The 12,639-nt window shown below is 44.3% G+C and overlaps 1 protein-coding gene across 2 annotated transcripts in view; it reads left to right on the top strand.

Moving 5' to 3' along the window:
- The first annotated feature begins 3,613 nt into the window (after positions 1 to 3,613).
- SNX24 (sorting nexin 24) overlaps positions 3,614 to 12,639 on the top strand; it is a 69,383-nt gene continuing 60,357 nt past the window's right edge. Inside the window, exons 1-2 of one of the 2 annotated variants that reach the window (XM_072359501.1) lie at positions 3,616 to 3,761; positions 6,161 to 6,265. In XM_072359501.1, coding sequence (XP_072215602.1) covers positions 6,257 to 6,265 — 9 coding nt within the window. In that variant the 5' untranslated portion in view covers positions 3,616 to 3,761; positions 6,161 to 6,256. Of the gene's footprint in view, positions 3,762 to 6,160; positions 6,266 to 12,639 lie in introns of both variants that reach the window. The other variant, XM_072359500.1, reaches the window with a different exon arrangement.

Below are 12,639 nucleotides of genomic sequence, written 5' to 3'. Positions count from 1 at the left end.
TTGAAAGACACGTACAATCGCATACAGAGTTTCTGAAGGACTAAAATTACTTGTATGGTCCTACTGGACCAGTAATAAGAGGAGGAGGAAAAGTCAGTCAGTTGGTGGAGAGCATAAGGTAGTTGTAAGGGCTGACGTTCTCTTTGAGTAGAAAACACACATCTGGGAAATAATTGTATCTTCTGTAAAATACTGGGACAGTTACTGAAATGCTCAACATCAACATAGGAGATGCTGCTTTGTCTGTAGTGTCATTTAAATGATGTACTAAATTCATCAATGGAGTGTTTTAATGTTTACAGTTTCAGGGCAATATAACGTGTAAGAGAAACTGCTCCTTTCAGCTGGTCATAAGACTGCAGGATAAGCCTGTGAGTTTGCATTGATGGTCAAGGATAAAGAAACAACCGATACTAATTCTGAACAGAATGGGCAATTAAAGTGAGCTGTGATGCCATTCTCTGATTTACAAAACAAAGTTGTTGCAGACATCCAAGATGACCGTCTTCCATTTATTTATTTTTTCTATTTAGGATTCTGCTGATTCAGTATTTCTGAAAATTAACCATGGAAGTTGTATGGCATCAAAGTCAAAACACAGCAAGCCTTTATCGAGTGTCTTAAAATGCTGCAATGGCAGTACTTTCAGCTTATCACAACCCATGCACCAGTGGTAGTCATTTAGCTTGTAAGTGCTCTTCAGAAGCTCCAGTATGCCGTGAGTTTATGGTGAAGAAACTGTACTAGTCATAATGCTGCTGAATGCTTGGCTTGCAGGATACTCATGAGAACTGACCAGCAGGTCAACATTAAACTCAATCCAATGAGAGTGAAGATGGGTACTTCTGGATTGAGACTGAAATCAGATGTACAAATCTCAAAATGGACATCATTAATGCATTAATGATCTTTTTTTCATTATTTTCCCTAGCTTTTTTAGAACTTGTTTGTTTTGCTTATATCAGAACTAGATTACAGTTGAATTCAGGATGCAGTTTCTTTTGTCTCCAATAGGAGAATGAGAAATAGCCTTCACATAAGTATTCTGGTAGGGATTAGTGGGACTTGTTCATCTCCAGTACTAGACAACTGAAAACAGAAAAGGCTTAGGTATGCTTTTCTTCCTAAAACAAGAAGCCTATGGTAAGTTTAGCTGCATTTTTGGAGTGCAGAGTCACAATGGGTTGCTAATACAAAAACAGCGTAGTCTTTTTTTCACATCACAGTGCTCCGGTGAAATGTCACATTTGGCTTGCATAAAGCCCTTGTTGTTTCAAGAACCTGCTGATTTATTTTGTTCGTATTCTCCTCCTACCTTACCTGCAGTACTGCATTCATGTGCCCAGCACAAGAAGGACATGCAGCTAATGGAGCAGGCCCAGAGGGGAGCCCTGGAGATGATCAGACAGCTGGAGCACCAATCCTGCAGGCAAGGGCTGAGGGAGCTGGGTGTGTTCAGCCTGGAGAAGAGAAAGCTCCAAGGACAACCCTGTTGTTGCCTTCTGGTATCTAAAGGGCAGCAGCAGTAAATACAAGAGACTCTTTATCAGGGATACGTAGGACAAGAGGGAGTAGTTTTAAACTAAAAGAGGAGAGATTTAGGTCAGAAATTCTTTTGTCTGAGGGTGCCAAGGCACTGGCACTTGCTGCCCAGAGAAGTGAGTGCTCCATCCATCAGAAGGGGTCAAAGCCAGGTTGTCTAGTGGGTGGTGTCCCTGCCCATGGCAAGGGGTTGTGGAACTACATGATCTCCAAGGTCCTCTCCAATCCCAGATATAGATAACTGTGAAGATTGAGGGTTTACTGTCATTCCTTGTCTGGTTAACACCTGTATTGGCAGATGTCATTCAAAGCAAGTGAATGGGGGTGCTGCAAAAGTATCTTTCAAGAGGAACTTACTGCAGGGTATTGTACAAAAGTAAGTGTTATTTCCCTGAAACTCCAAACCTGGTTGCTGCTGAAGAATTACTTGTATGAATATAATGAATGCTGGTGAAATACTCATCTACTGCAGTTCAAGGAACTGACTGTAGAATAATGTATAAAAAGCGAAATGCTCCTTCATCTAACTCACCCTTGAGATTGCTACAACCTCAGAAGATATTTCCTACCATCAGTTCTGGATTATGCCCATTCCTGTAGGTTATGCTTTTTGAATTTAAAATGTGTGCCTACCAAAGGATGACATGGTACAGCTCAAACTGAGGACACTGTCATCTCTCTAATAATAATCGGTCTATGTAATTCTCTGGTTCTTCAGTCGCTGTCCCTTTTTTCAATGGAACAGACAGCCTTCCTGCCATTCCCTGCTCTGCCTCTCCTGGGTCACTGTTGTCTGAAGGCCTCACACAGCCGTTTGTGTTTCGGCATCTCTCAAGTTTGTGCCCCCCAAAACAGTTTGATTCCATTTCATAGGGATGGTGGTGGAGATGAGCTGTGCCGACTGTGTTCCACTGCAGAGCCAGCATCCACTAAAACTACATCTACGCGTCTGCTGTGCAATCTGTAGAGTAGAAAGGCTGACAATTTTAATCTGGCAAAGTGTGAGTCCATTGTAACTGTATCAGAAAACTAACTTTCGTGCACTGAAACACGAAGAATTGGGGTTGCAGGGTTGTTCGGGTTGATGCTTAATAGCAAGAAGGCAATTCTTTGTGTCTCTTGTTGCTTCTTGGGGTTTTTTTCACTCGTTTTTGTCTTGTGTCAAGAGGGAGAGCTTGCAAATAAGCAACGTAACATTTGACCGTGCTGCAGAAGGGGTTTGCAGCAGGGTTGTTTTGTTTTCTTCTACTGTCCCTGTCAACAAGGGAATGATGAACATCAGGAAGGAAAACAATATAATCAAAGTCTGCCTCCTGTCATTGAGAAAGTTAGTAAAGCAGGTGTCAGAGGACAGCTTACACAGCGGGTATTGATTTGAAAATAAAAGAAATAAGCAGTAGAAACGAAAAGGGGAGAGAAGACTGGAGATAAACCATATAGCTGTGGTTTAGAGATACCAAGATAGGAAGAGAACCAGGAAGGGAGGGTAGGACGAATCATGAGAAATAAAACGCCTTTATCTTAGCCTCACATCTATTGCGGTGCTCTGTTACAGGTTAGAGGAGCACCGTGCTGTATGAAAGCCTGTGGTTATCTTATGTAGTGGTTAACAGACTCATTTCCCCCCTCGCCCCACAACCCACCCGATACATGCAAAACTACCTCCTTGTCAGCTGCAAGCGTTCTGGCCATTAGGAGAAAGGACGAGCTTTTCACTTGGTACTGTGAGTTACTACAGGAAGAGAAATGGCTGATCGTTCCAGACTCAGCCTTTTTCCGCCTATTCCTTCCAGCGCAGCCCTGTTTGCACACTCTGGCTGCTGAAAGTGCCGCTTTGGGAACGGCGACATCTGCACCAAAGCAGGAAGGACGATGTGAACTCCTTATCAAATGGATTTTGCTGCCCTACGCAAGGTTCCTGCTGTGCATTTAGGAGACCAGTGTCTGCTCACCAGCCTTCTGATGAACTAATGACGTACCGTGCAAATTAAGCGCTATAGAATTAAATGTAACATCGTTATCATCCCCCCATCCCCACCCCCCTCCCCATCGCGGAGTCACGTGCGCGGAGTCACGTGCCGCCCAGAGATGGCCGCGGCGCTCGGCGGCCGCCCTCGGGCCTGAAGGCGGCGGGAGCGGCGTCGTGTCGGCGGGCCGCCATGGAGGTGTACATCCCCTCCTTTCGCTACGAGGAGAGCGAGCTGGAGCGGGGCTACACGGTGAGCCGCGCCGCCACACGCCGGGCCCGCCCCGCCCGCACCCCGCGAGGGGCTGCGACCCCGACGGCTGAGGCGGCCAGGCCGCGGTGGTCGCGCTTGTCGGCGGGGACGGGGCGGAGGGGGCTCGTCCGGGCCGGGCGGGGGGCGGAGGGAGGGAGCCCGGCTGCTCGGTGCTGCCGCGCGGGGTCCCGGCTGAAGGCACCGCCGTGAGCCGTGCCCCTGCCCAGGGAGCGGCCCGGCCCGGCGGGTTCCATCCGCGGCCCGTTCCGCAGGCCCCGTCCGTCCAGCGCCCCGCGGGCACACAGCGCCGGCTTCTTGCCTCGCACGCGTTCGGTCCGTAGAGCTGAGCCGCCGGGAAGAGTCGCGTCCCCCGGGGCAGCCCGCCCGGTGTCATTGCGGGCAGCGCTTCCCTGCTGGGCCGTCCAACAGGCGCACAGCCACCCGATGGCAGCCGTCCTGCGCTCCTCAGGGCGGGCAGGACCGTGCCAGGCTGCGCAGAGATGGTTTAATCCGACTTCTGTGCCTCTGCAGACCTCTCCAGGTCTGCAGAACAAGCTCAGCCTTCCAGGCTGTGGACGCGTGACCACAACTGTGCTTTTGCCTCTTAGTTTAGCTTGAGTGCAAGTGGAAACCTGCAGCATGATTTGGAGGACAGAGGTCATCTATAAAACACGGTAGAGAATGTAAAACAGATGGATCTAATGGATTGCAGCATGGCCCTCATCCCATATGAAGACACGTTGAGGGAGCTGGGCTTGTTTACCTTGGAGAAGACACCAGGGAGACTTCATTGTGGCTTTCCAGTACTGGAAGGGAGCATTTAAACAGTAGGGGAACGGCTGTTTGTGAGGGTGGGCAGTGATAGGACAAGGGGGAATGGTTTGAAACTGAGACAGGGGAGGTTGAGGTTGGACATTAGGAGGAAGTTTTTCACCCAGAGGGTGGTGACGCACTGTGTTGATGGATGGTTATTCCTGCATGGTTACCTTACCTCTTCAGTGCGATGAGGGGGCAGAATTCCTATACAACATCACATTAAAAATAAGCAATGCTGTAAACAGTTGGATCAGTTCTATGAACCCGTATTGAAATGCACAGGCAGAGTTCCTCTGGGTCAGGCATAGTTGTGGTAGAGGAGATGGAAATCGGTCCTGATGGTGTTTTACTGTGAGGGCTGCCTCCTGTTTTATTCTGTTGGGCCACGATGTCAGAGGTGGATGTTGGTGGTATGGCAGGAAAGGCTGAGACTTCTACCAGTGTTCCATCCCATGTTGTTGCTGTCTCAGATTGGCAGCAGAGGGGCACTCTGACAGAATGGCGTCTGACATGGAAGAGTGTATGAAGCAAAAGGCTGGAATTCAATTCCTCCATATGGAACAAGTGGCACCCATTCATTCACATTCCTTGCCACATGCTGAAGGGTTACAGAGACCAAACAGTGAATGTGAGCGCAGTGAGGGGTGGGTGGTGTGTTCCAGCAGGGGTGAGAGTGATGTGAAAGCAAGCCATGAAAAGTGTCTTGATCAGCTCATCCACTCAAGTTGGCTGATTACAACCAGAGTGCTGCATATGGAGCTGTATGTTGGGCTTCGGTCTGTTGGAAACCATGGTGAGTATTTTTGGGATAACACACAGTTTGCACCAGGTGGTTTCCACACATGCTGACAGAGGAACAGGAAGAATTCCGTGTGTGAGTTCGTCAGGACCCACTGAACCAATACGAGGCTGAAGATGGCTGTTTCCTGGGTTCCATCGTTACTGCTGATGAGATGTGGTGTCACTGCTACAAGCCAGAGTCAAAATGGCAGTCCATGGAGCGGAGACGTTGAATCCCGTATTGAAAGACAAGTTCAAGATGCAGCCGTCAGTGGGCACAGTGATGTTCACTGTCTTTTGGGACAGGAAACCACTGAACTCTGTGGATTTCCTGGAGCCTGCAGAAACTATCATCTCAGATTGCTGCATTGCGATGTTAGCTAAGCTGAAGGCTTCAACTTCCAGATTCATGCCAGGGAAGATGAACCTTTATCTTGCAACATGATGATGTTCAGAGCAGTGCTCTAAAGTATGGGCGCTGCAGGGAGTTGAAGTCTTTGTGATTAAGTAGATGTTTCACCAATTCTGAGCTATTAGGTGCGATGAATTATGAAAGCTGAGATAGAGGAAAGGGATGCTGTTACATACTGAATCTCCTTGCAGTACAGCCTTTAATTGAAAGGAGATGTTTGCTCTCCTGGAGCTCTGTAGTATATCTGAGTGAATGGTGTTTGTTCTATTAAATGTAACAGGTAATTCAACTTCAGTTATTGTACGTCATCAAGCTTGCAGATGTTACTAACCTTTAAAACTGTGCGATGATGTTCGCAGAAGGGCTGCTTAACACAGCTGTTCTTTGACAGGTGATTACTTGTTCCCTGGCGTGACTGAAGCAAAGAATAATCAGAGGAGATGTGATTAATGGTGCAAAAGCACAAGGGAAGTTGAGGCACGTCGAAATGGTTCCGGTGGGTTCCTTGCTAGCAGTGTGCCAGGAAGTCATAGAGGGCGTCTTTTCTGCTCTGTGGTTATCAAGGGGCTGTTGCACTGAAGCAGATCTTTGGCACTGTTGCTGATCGTGGTGGTGGTGCTGGCTTCCTGCATGCTGTGGCTGGCTCTGCATCCTTGCAGTGCTTCCCTGCCATCTCTGGGCTTCTGGTATCTTATGTCAGAGCAGGAACTGCTTTCTCTCGTACTCATCCTGTCAGCATTGCACTGTCTGGAAAGGAGAGCCTTCATCCTTTGCTGTGAGGAAGCTTGTTGGTTTGCTTTGCTTCCAGGTTGACTCAGGAAAAGAAAGGAGTACAAATAAGATGAAGGAACAGTCTGTAATGCAACACTTGAGGTGGTGCTTGGTCAACAGAGTAAATGGAGAGCTTGTTGTCTTCTGTCCTTCTTTCAGGGGCTCAGGCTAAAACGCTCTTCTGCTCTGCAGAGCCATGAAAGCTTTCTTTTTCTCTCTAGAGTAACCTTACACTTCTGCCTTTTTTGTGTGCGTATACATAAAGTGGTGCAACGCAGAATAAGGAAAATGTCTGTTTTTCCTTGTGGACAATTAGATTTCATTGTCAGTTTAAATTGATGACACTAGCTTCCAAACTATTGAGCCTGTGCTAATAAATGCAACAATTGTTCATAATTTGGCAGTGAATGACCTTTAAATGTAGACGCTTACTAAGGGTATCCCTAGGGAACAATTTAACTTCAAAATGACACTCGTGTGTTCTTGTTATCATTTAAATATGCTGCCTTTGTCAATAACAGAATAATAAATACTGGTTAGATTTCTAATGTTGATTCAGATGCTGGGAAACTTACTGAATATATTACTCTACATTTGATTTATATTGACCAAAAAAATTTTACAGTGGTGCACTGCTGGTCAAGGTGACATATGTTTAAAGGCGTTCTAGAGCAGAGGTCGTACTTGACTGACACGTGTGCTTACTGTGTTTCTGATTAACACTTTAATACTACTCCCAGAACCTCTCCCCGAGTTGTAAATGTTGTGGATGGAAGGTACAACCTGTGAGGCTGTAAAGTACCTGAGGCGTTTCTGAGAGTCTGTAGGCTTTATCTGCATTGAAGAGGTGTTCTGATTGCTAGGATCATAGAATGGCCTGAGTAGAAAAAGGCCCACAGTGCTCATCCAGTTCCAACCCCCTGCTGTGTGTAGGGTCACCAACCAGCAGCCCAGGCTGCCCAGAGCCACATCCAGCCTGGCCTTAAGTGCCAGTCCACAGCCTCCTTGGGCAACCTGTTCCAGTGCGTCACCACCCTCTGGGTGAGAAACTTCCTCCTAAGATCCAACCTAAACCTCCCCTGCCCCAGCTTAAAACCATTCCCCCTTGTCCTAGCAGTGCCCATCCTCATCAGCTATTCCCCCTCCTGTTTATACGCTCCTTTCCCACACTGAGGTCTCCCTGGAACCTTCTCCAAGGTAAACAAGCCCAGCTCCCTCAACCTTTCCTCATAGGAGAGCTGCTTCAGCCCTCTGATCATCTTAGTCCATCTGATCATACTAGGTTCTGCTCTTGTTAATGAAGGTACAAAACTACACAGATTTAAGGTTTAGTATAGCTTATGTACTTCAGCATTCTTTTGTTGCTGACACAGATGTGCAAAGAGTCTAAAAGGAAAGCTGTTAGGTGTTCTTCCACATATAGCCTAAGAGTAAGCCACCGCAGTAAGTGATAAATGTGAAAGTTAAAGGGGGAGTGTTTACAAATATTATAAAGAGTGAAGGAATTAATTATGTGAATGAGTTTTCATTAAAAAGCTTCTGGTATTACTACCACAGGCCCTCCACTGGCTCTTTGGATTCTGTGAATTTAGTAGCATAAAAAGCCTAAACTGGCCCAGTGTGCCTCAAGTACAGTGTTGGTCAGTGTGCTTTAAGTCCTGGCTTGTGCAAGCTCACTGAGTGTTATCTCCCAGATCCTACTGAAAGCAACAACAGTGCCTTACTGCAAGGGTGTTAAACAGGAGCATTAGGTCTGGTGAACCCACAGTTAGATGTTTTTACTGTCACAGTGTCTTCACAAAGAGCTTTTAAATGTCACGGCACACCAGATTTAGAAACCTCAATGTGGGGATGGATTTAATAATGTATTTATTTTTTTCCTGTATTGTGTATTTTGTTTTTGAACTTTGCAATACCTGATGCAATTCATTTTGGTAATTGGTTGTCGTCATCGTAACATTTATGAAGTTATCTTGTGATTCATCCTCATAACATTTATGAGGTTATCTTGTAATTTCAATATGTAACACCACCATTTTTGCTGGGTGGCTGATGAGTCCTGAAAGAGTTGAAAATACGCTATTCTCAGCCTTTGCTGTCTCTCCTTTTTGCTTCTTTTCAATTATTATTTTTTTCTGTGATGGCATTTAGAGGGTTTCTTACCTACAGGCTGAATATATAGACCTCAGTGATTCTTAAAGAATTATCTTTAAAGCTTAGGATTCCTGGAATTCACAAAACAGGAAGGAAGTCAATGGAACTTTCCTTATGCTTCAGATTGATGACCACACGGTGTTTCTTACTCAGTAGTAAGGACAAAGTTTGGCCAGTCCTGATCCACCTTTGCTGAGCAGAATCACGGAGTCATCTGAGTTGGGAGGGACCCAAGGAGTCTGGCTGAGCCAGGGGCCTCGTGCTGTGAGCACCATGCTGCCCATTGGTGGAAGTGCTTCTGTTAGGTGCCCCTTGTGGAAATGCATCAGTGCAGGATTTCCAGTGGCTGCTCTTTGGTCATTTCTTACTGTGAGCAAACATCATTCTGCGTTACAGTTTTGCAAGAACTGTGTGAGGAAATCTGTCTGCTTTTCATTTTCACTTCATGTCAAGCTTTAGATTTCTGTGGTTTGAGGAAGACTAAAACTGCGTTTTGTAGAACCCTATGAAAGGTTTCGATGACAAAGCAGATGTGCTGTCATTTACTTTGAAGTTGACGTTGCATTTTTTAATGGGAAATGAAAGGATAAATGTATGAAGTCTTTTAACAAGCTGCTAGTCCTTGGATTTCCTGATGGCAAATACCCATATCCAACCTGCAAGAATCTCTTTCCAGGAATGTTTTAGTCTTACTTCTACCTAAATACAATGTTGAAAGCAATTCGCATTTTGTAGACTAATACATATTGTAAGTTGTTCTGCTTTCAGTGATGCACTTGGACTGTGAAAAAGATGCTTGCATAATTCCAAGGTCTGAAATAAGCTGCAGTACTTCTGCAGCGACCTACATGAATGCAGACACAACTCATTCATCTTTTCTGAGTGTGTGCTGGGCAAGCCACAAGTCGGGCAGCTGTGGTGGATCACAGTGTTGGTGAGTCAGAGTTGAGACTATGGCCTCCAGGTGGCTGCTGTTAGATTGTTTGCATGGTATGCACAGAGAATTTGAGAGTTCCTGCTTGAGAGGGATCAGCCACACTGGTGGGAGCTGTTTGCCAGGGAGGTGTTGTGAAAAATAATGCTTGTCCTGTAGCATCAGTGTTTGACTGCTTTGACTTGTGTATTGAAATCAGTGTAGTGCTAGGATGGTCTTTATTCCCACCTTATTCCTGAAAACTGTGAGACAAGGATTACTGATCACTGTCATTTTATTTTATATATATATAAATATCATATAAATATATATTATATATATATATACCATATATATACCATATATATACCATATATATATATATATATATATATATATATATATATGGTATATATATGTATATATATATATATACACACAAACACACCATATATATATATATATATACCATCTTGCCCTGTAATTGATTCACTTTTTAGAAACTGATTCTGTTTTTTGAAGTGGAGCAGAGGGTGCTTGTGTGCTGCAGTATCTCCAGTTTGGAAAGTAGTGAAATCTAAAGCTTTCCTATTGCATCCTACGTAAGGACAAAGAAAGTCTTCATGGTGTGGTGAAATAATCAATTCATCAGCAGCAAGTTTGTATTGATTACATGGAACTGCTTTTATGAAAAGTGACCATATGCACATCAGCTGAGTGCCTTTACTTCTGCCCTTCCACATGTCTCTTCTGTTTTTTGGGGGGTTAGATTGCCTTCTTATTACTCAGTAATCAAGCCCTTTCCAGGAAGAGGACTGCTTGGTCACATATCTGCTTTTCAGTCAAGCTGTGATAGTAATTACAGTCTAACTTTATCGTCCTTTAGAGATACGGAAACATAATGAACGTGTCTTCATTTTAGTCATAAATTAAAGCACTAATAGATTTGTAGTAACGTCAGAGAATGTTATAACAGTATTTGCAGAGAAAGCAGCACAAAACAGATTTGGAGTTGAATGGTGCATAACTGCAAAACAGATTTAGAGTTTGATACGGTGACATTATAGAATCACAAAACACAATAGCCCATCACTTTTCTGATATTTTACAAATTCAAAGAGAAATTTATTCTGCAATGACATGAGTTACATGAAATTCCCAAACCTTCCATTTCTAAACGTGTCTCAGAAAACATTGAAAAGTTAAATTTTAAGTGAAGTTCAGCTCTCCCTGTAAAATACCAAGACCTTGCTTCTGGTTTGAAGTCATAGTGCAGGAGCCTGGAAGGGCAGTACAGAACCAGTGCATCTGTTCCTGTATTGAACTGAACACGTCAGAGGCCTTTCATTGTGCTGAACACAGAAAAGGGGATGAACAGTGATTTGTTCTTTTTGCCATTTCATGTCAGTGTTTTAAGAAGTCCTGTTTTACACAGGTTACATAGCTCAAGTGCACTATGAAGTAGGGCGGAATATACTGTATTTTTTCTTCTGAGTCTCCCCTGTACATCACAGTCTGGTTTTCATCACGAACTGGTATTTGCAGTTCTGTCTCCCCTTGGCAAATAGTTTTTTCTTCTGTGTTTTTTTGCTAAACTTTTTTCAAATCGGTTGAGGAGGGGGAAGAAGCATCTTTTTAGATGTTTTAAGAAAGAACTCCGTGAGAACTTGCCAGGAGTGTTAAGAGAAGACAATTACAGTCCTCTGTATATGAGACCATCTTTATTTTGGCTTGAATTAGAGAGGAAGCAGGAGAGGATATTTGAAGTTCACCACTTTCAGTTAAGAGGTCTTTCAGTATTTTCTCTTTACCTCCTAGCACATAATTGCTCCTGTATGGAAAGAAAATGTAAGTCGAGTACATTAATAGGAATCAGAAACAGTTCTAGGAGGCACGCTGTGTCTGCGTGCATTTTGGTATTCACATTTGAATTTTTCATTTACTACTAGATGCTGAGTTCAGCTTTAGAAAACCTCTGAACAGTTTTAAAAGAAAAAGGATTACTGTCTGGTTGGTAATTTGAAAATGTGAAATACGTCTGATTTCTGCCCCGTGCATGGGAAGAGGAAGGCATTTTTCCCTGCAAACTGAGTGTCCTGTAAAGTAGGAAAAGGGGACTATAATTCAGTTGCTTTAGTCATGAGCACCTCTGTTTATTCTTTTACTCCCCCCCACCCCCTTCTTTTCTTTTTAATGTGGAAATAATCATGAATGTCATTGTTCTTTAAATCCAGTGGCCAAGATAGTACTGCCCATGCTGAGCTTCTTTGACTACCTAGGTGTCTGAACAACACGCTTTGTGCACTTCCACAGCAAATGCAGTCGCTTCAGTCTGGAAATAGATTTGGTGCCTGGGAAGGAACCAGCAACATGCTGCACATTCACAACTAATGCGTGCGACTTGCCGACTGAATTGTCAAAAATGGCTGATTTGAAAGGGGGTAAAAACTTGCTTAAGGTAATCACAGATATAACTGTTATCTGTTAAGGGCTAGGAACTTAATGCCCCGTTTCTCAAATGAGATTTTACTATAACAAGATAGCTGTATCACACTCCTAAGTGAAAAGCTCATGAACTTGCCTGCATGGTTATTTCCAACCTCTGTTCTGCTAACAAGCTCCAAAAGTTGTTGTTGCTTATAAAAGTGGAAAATAGACCTGATAAAAATGTTTAGTCTGCAGGGCCGCGTTTTATTTATCATATCACAAAAGAGCAATGTTTTGTTGCATCATGGTCAAAATAGAAGCGACCTTGCTTGTTCATGAGTGCTCAAAGCTTACAGATAAGAGGCAAAATAATAGAGTACAATAGAAAGAGTGTAGTGTAATTATTTGTGGCTTGTCAAGTGAAGCCCTCTCAGGCCCCAAGTGATTCAAATCTGGGAACTCTGCACAATTCCGTACACTAACCATAGCCAGCATCAGAGAAATCTCACCCAGCTTCTCCGACAGTGCTGAAATTGCATCAGTTTGTCATGCACTGAGCATGCCAGCTCCACGCAATATCATTTGCTTGCAAATGGGCCTGGCCC

The sequence above is a fragment of the Excalfactoria chinensis genome, chromosome Z (assembly GCF_039878825.1).
Source record: "Excalfactoria chinensis isolate bCotChi1 chromosome Z, bCotChi1.hap2, whole genome shotgun sequence".
Lineage (NCBI taxonomy): Eukaryota > Metazoa > Chordata > Aves > Galliformes > Phasianidae > Excalfactoria > Excalfactoria chinensis.
This window is presented reverse-complemented; position numbering and strand designations above follow the sequence as displayed.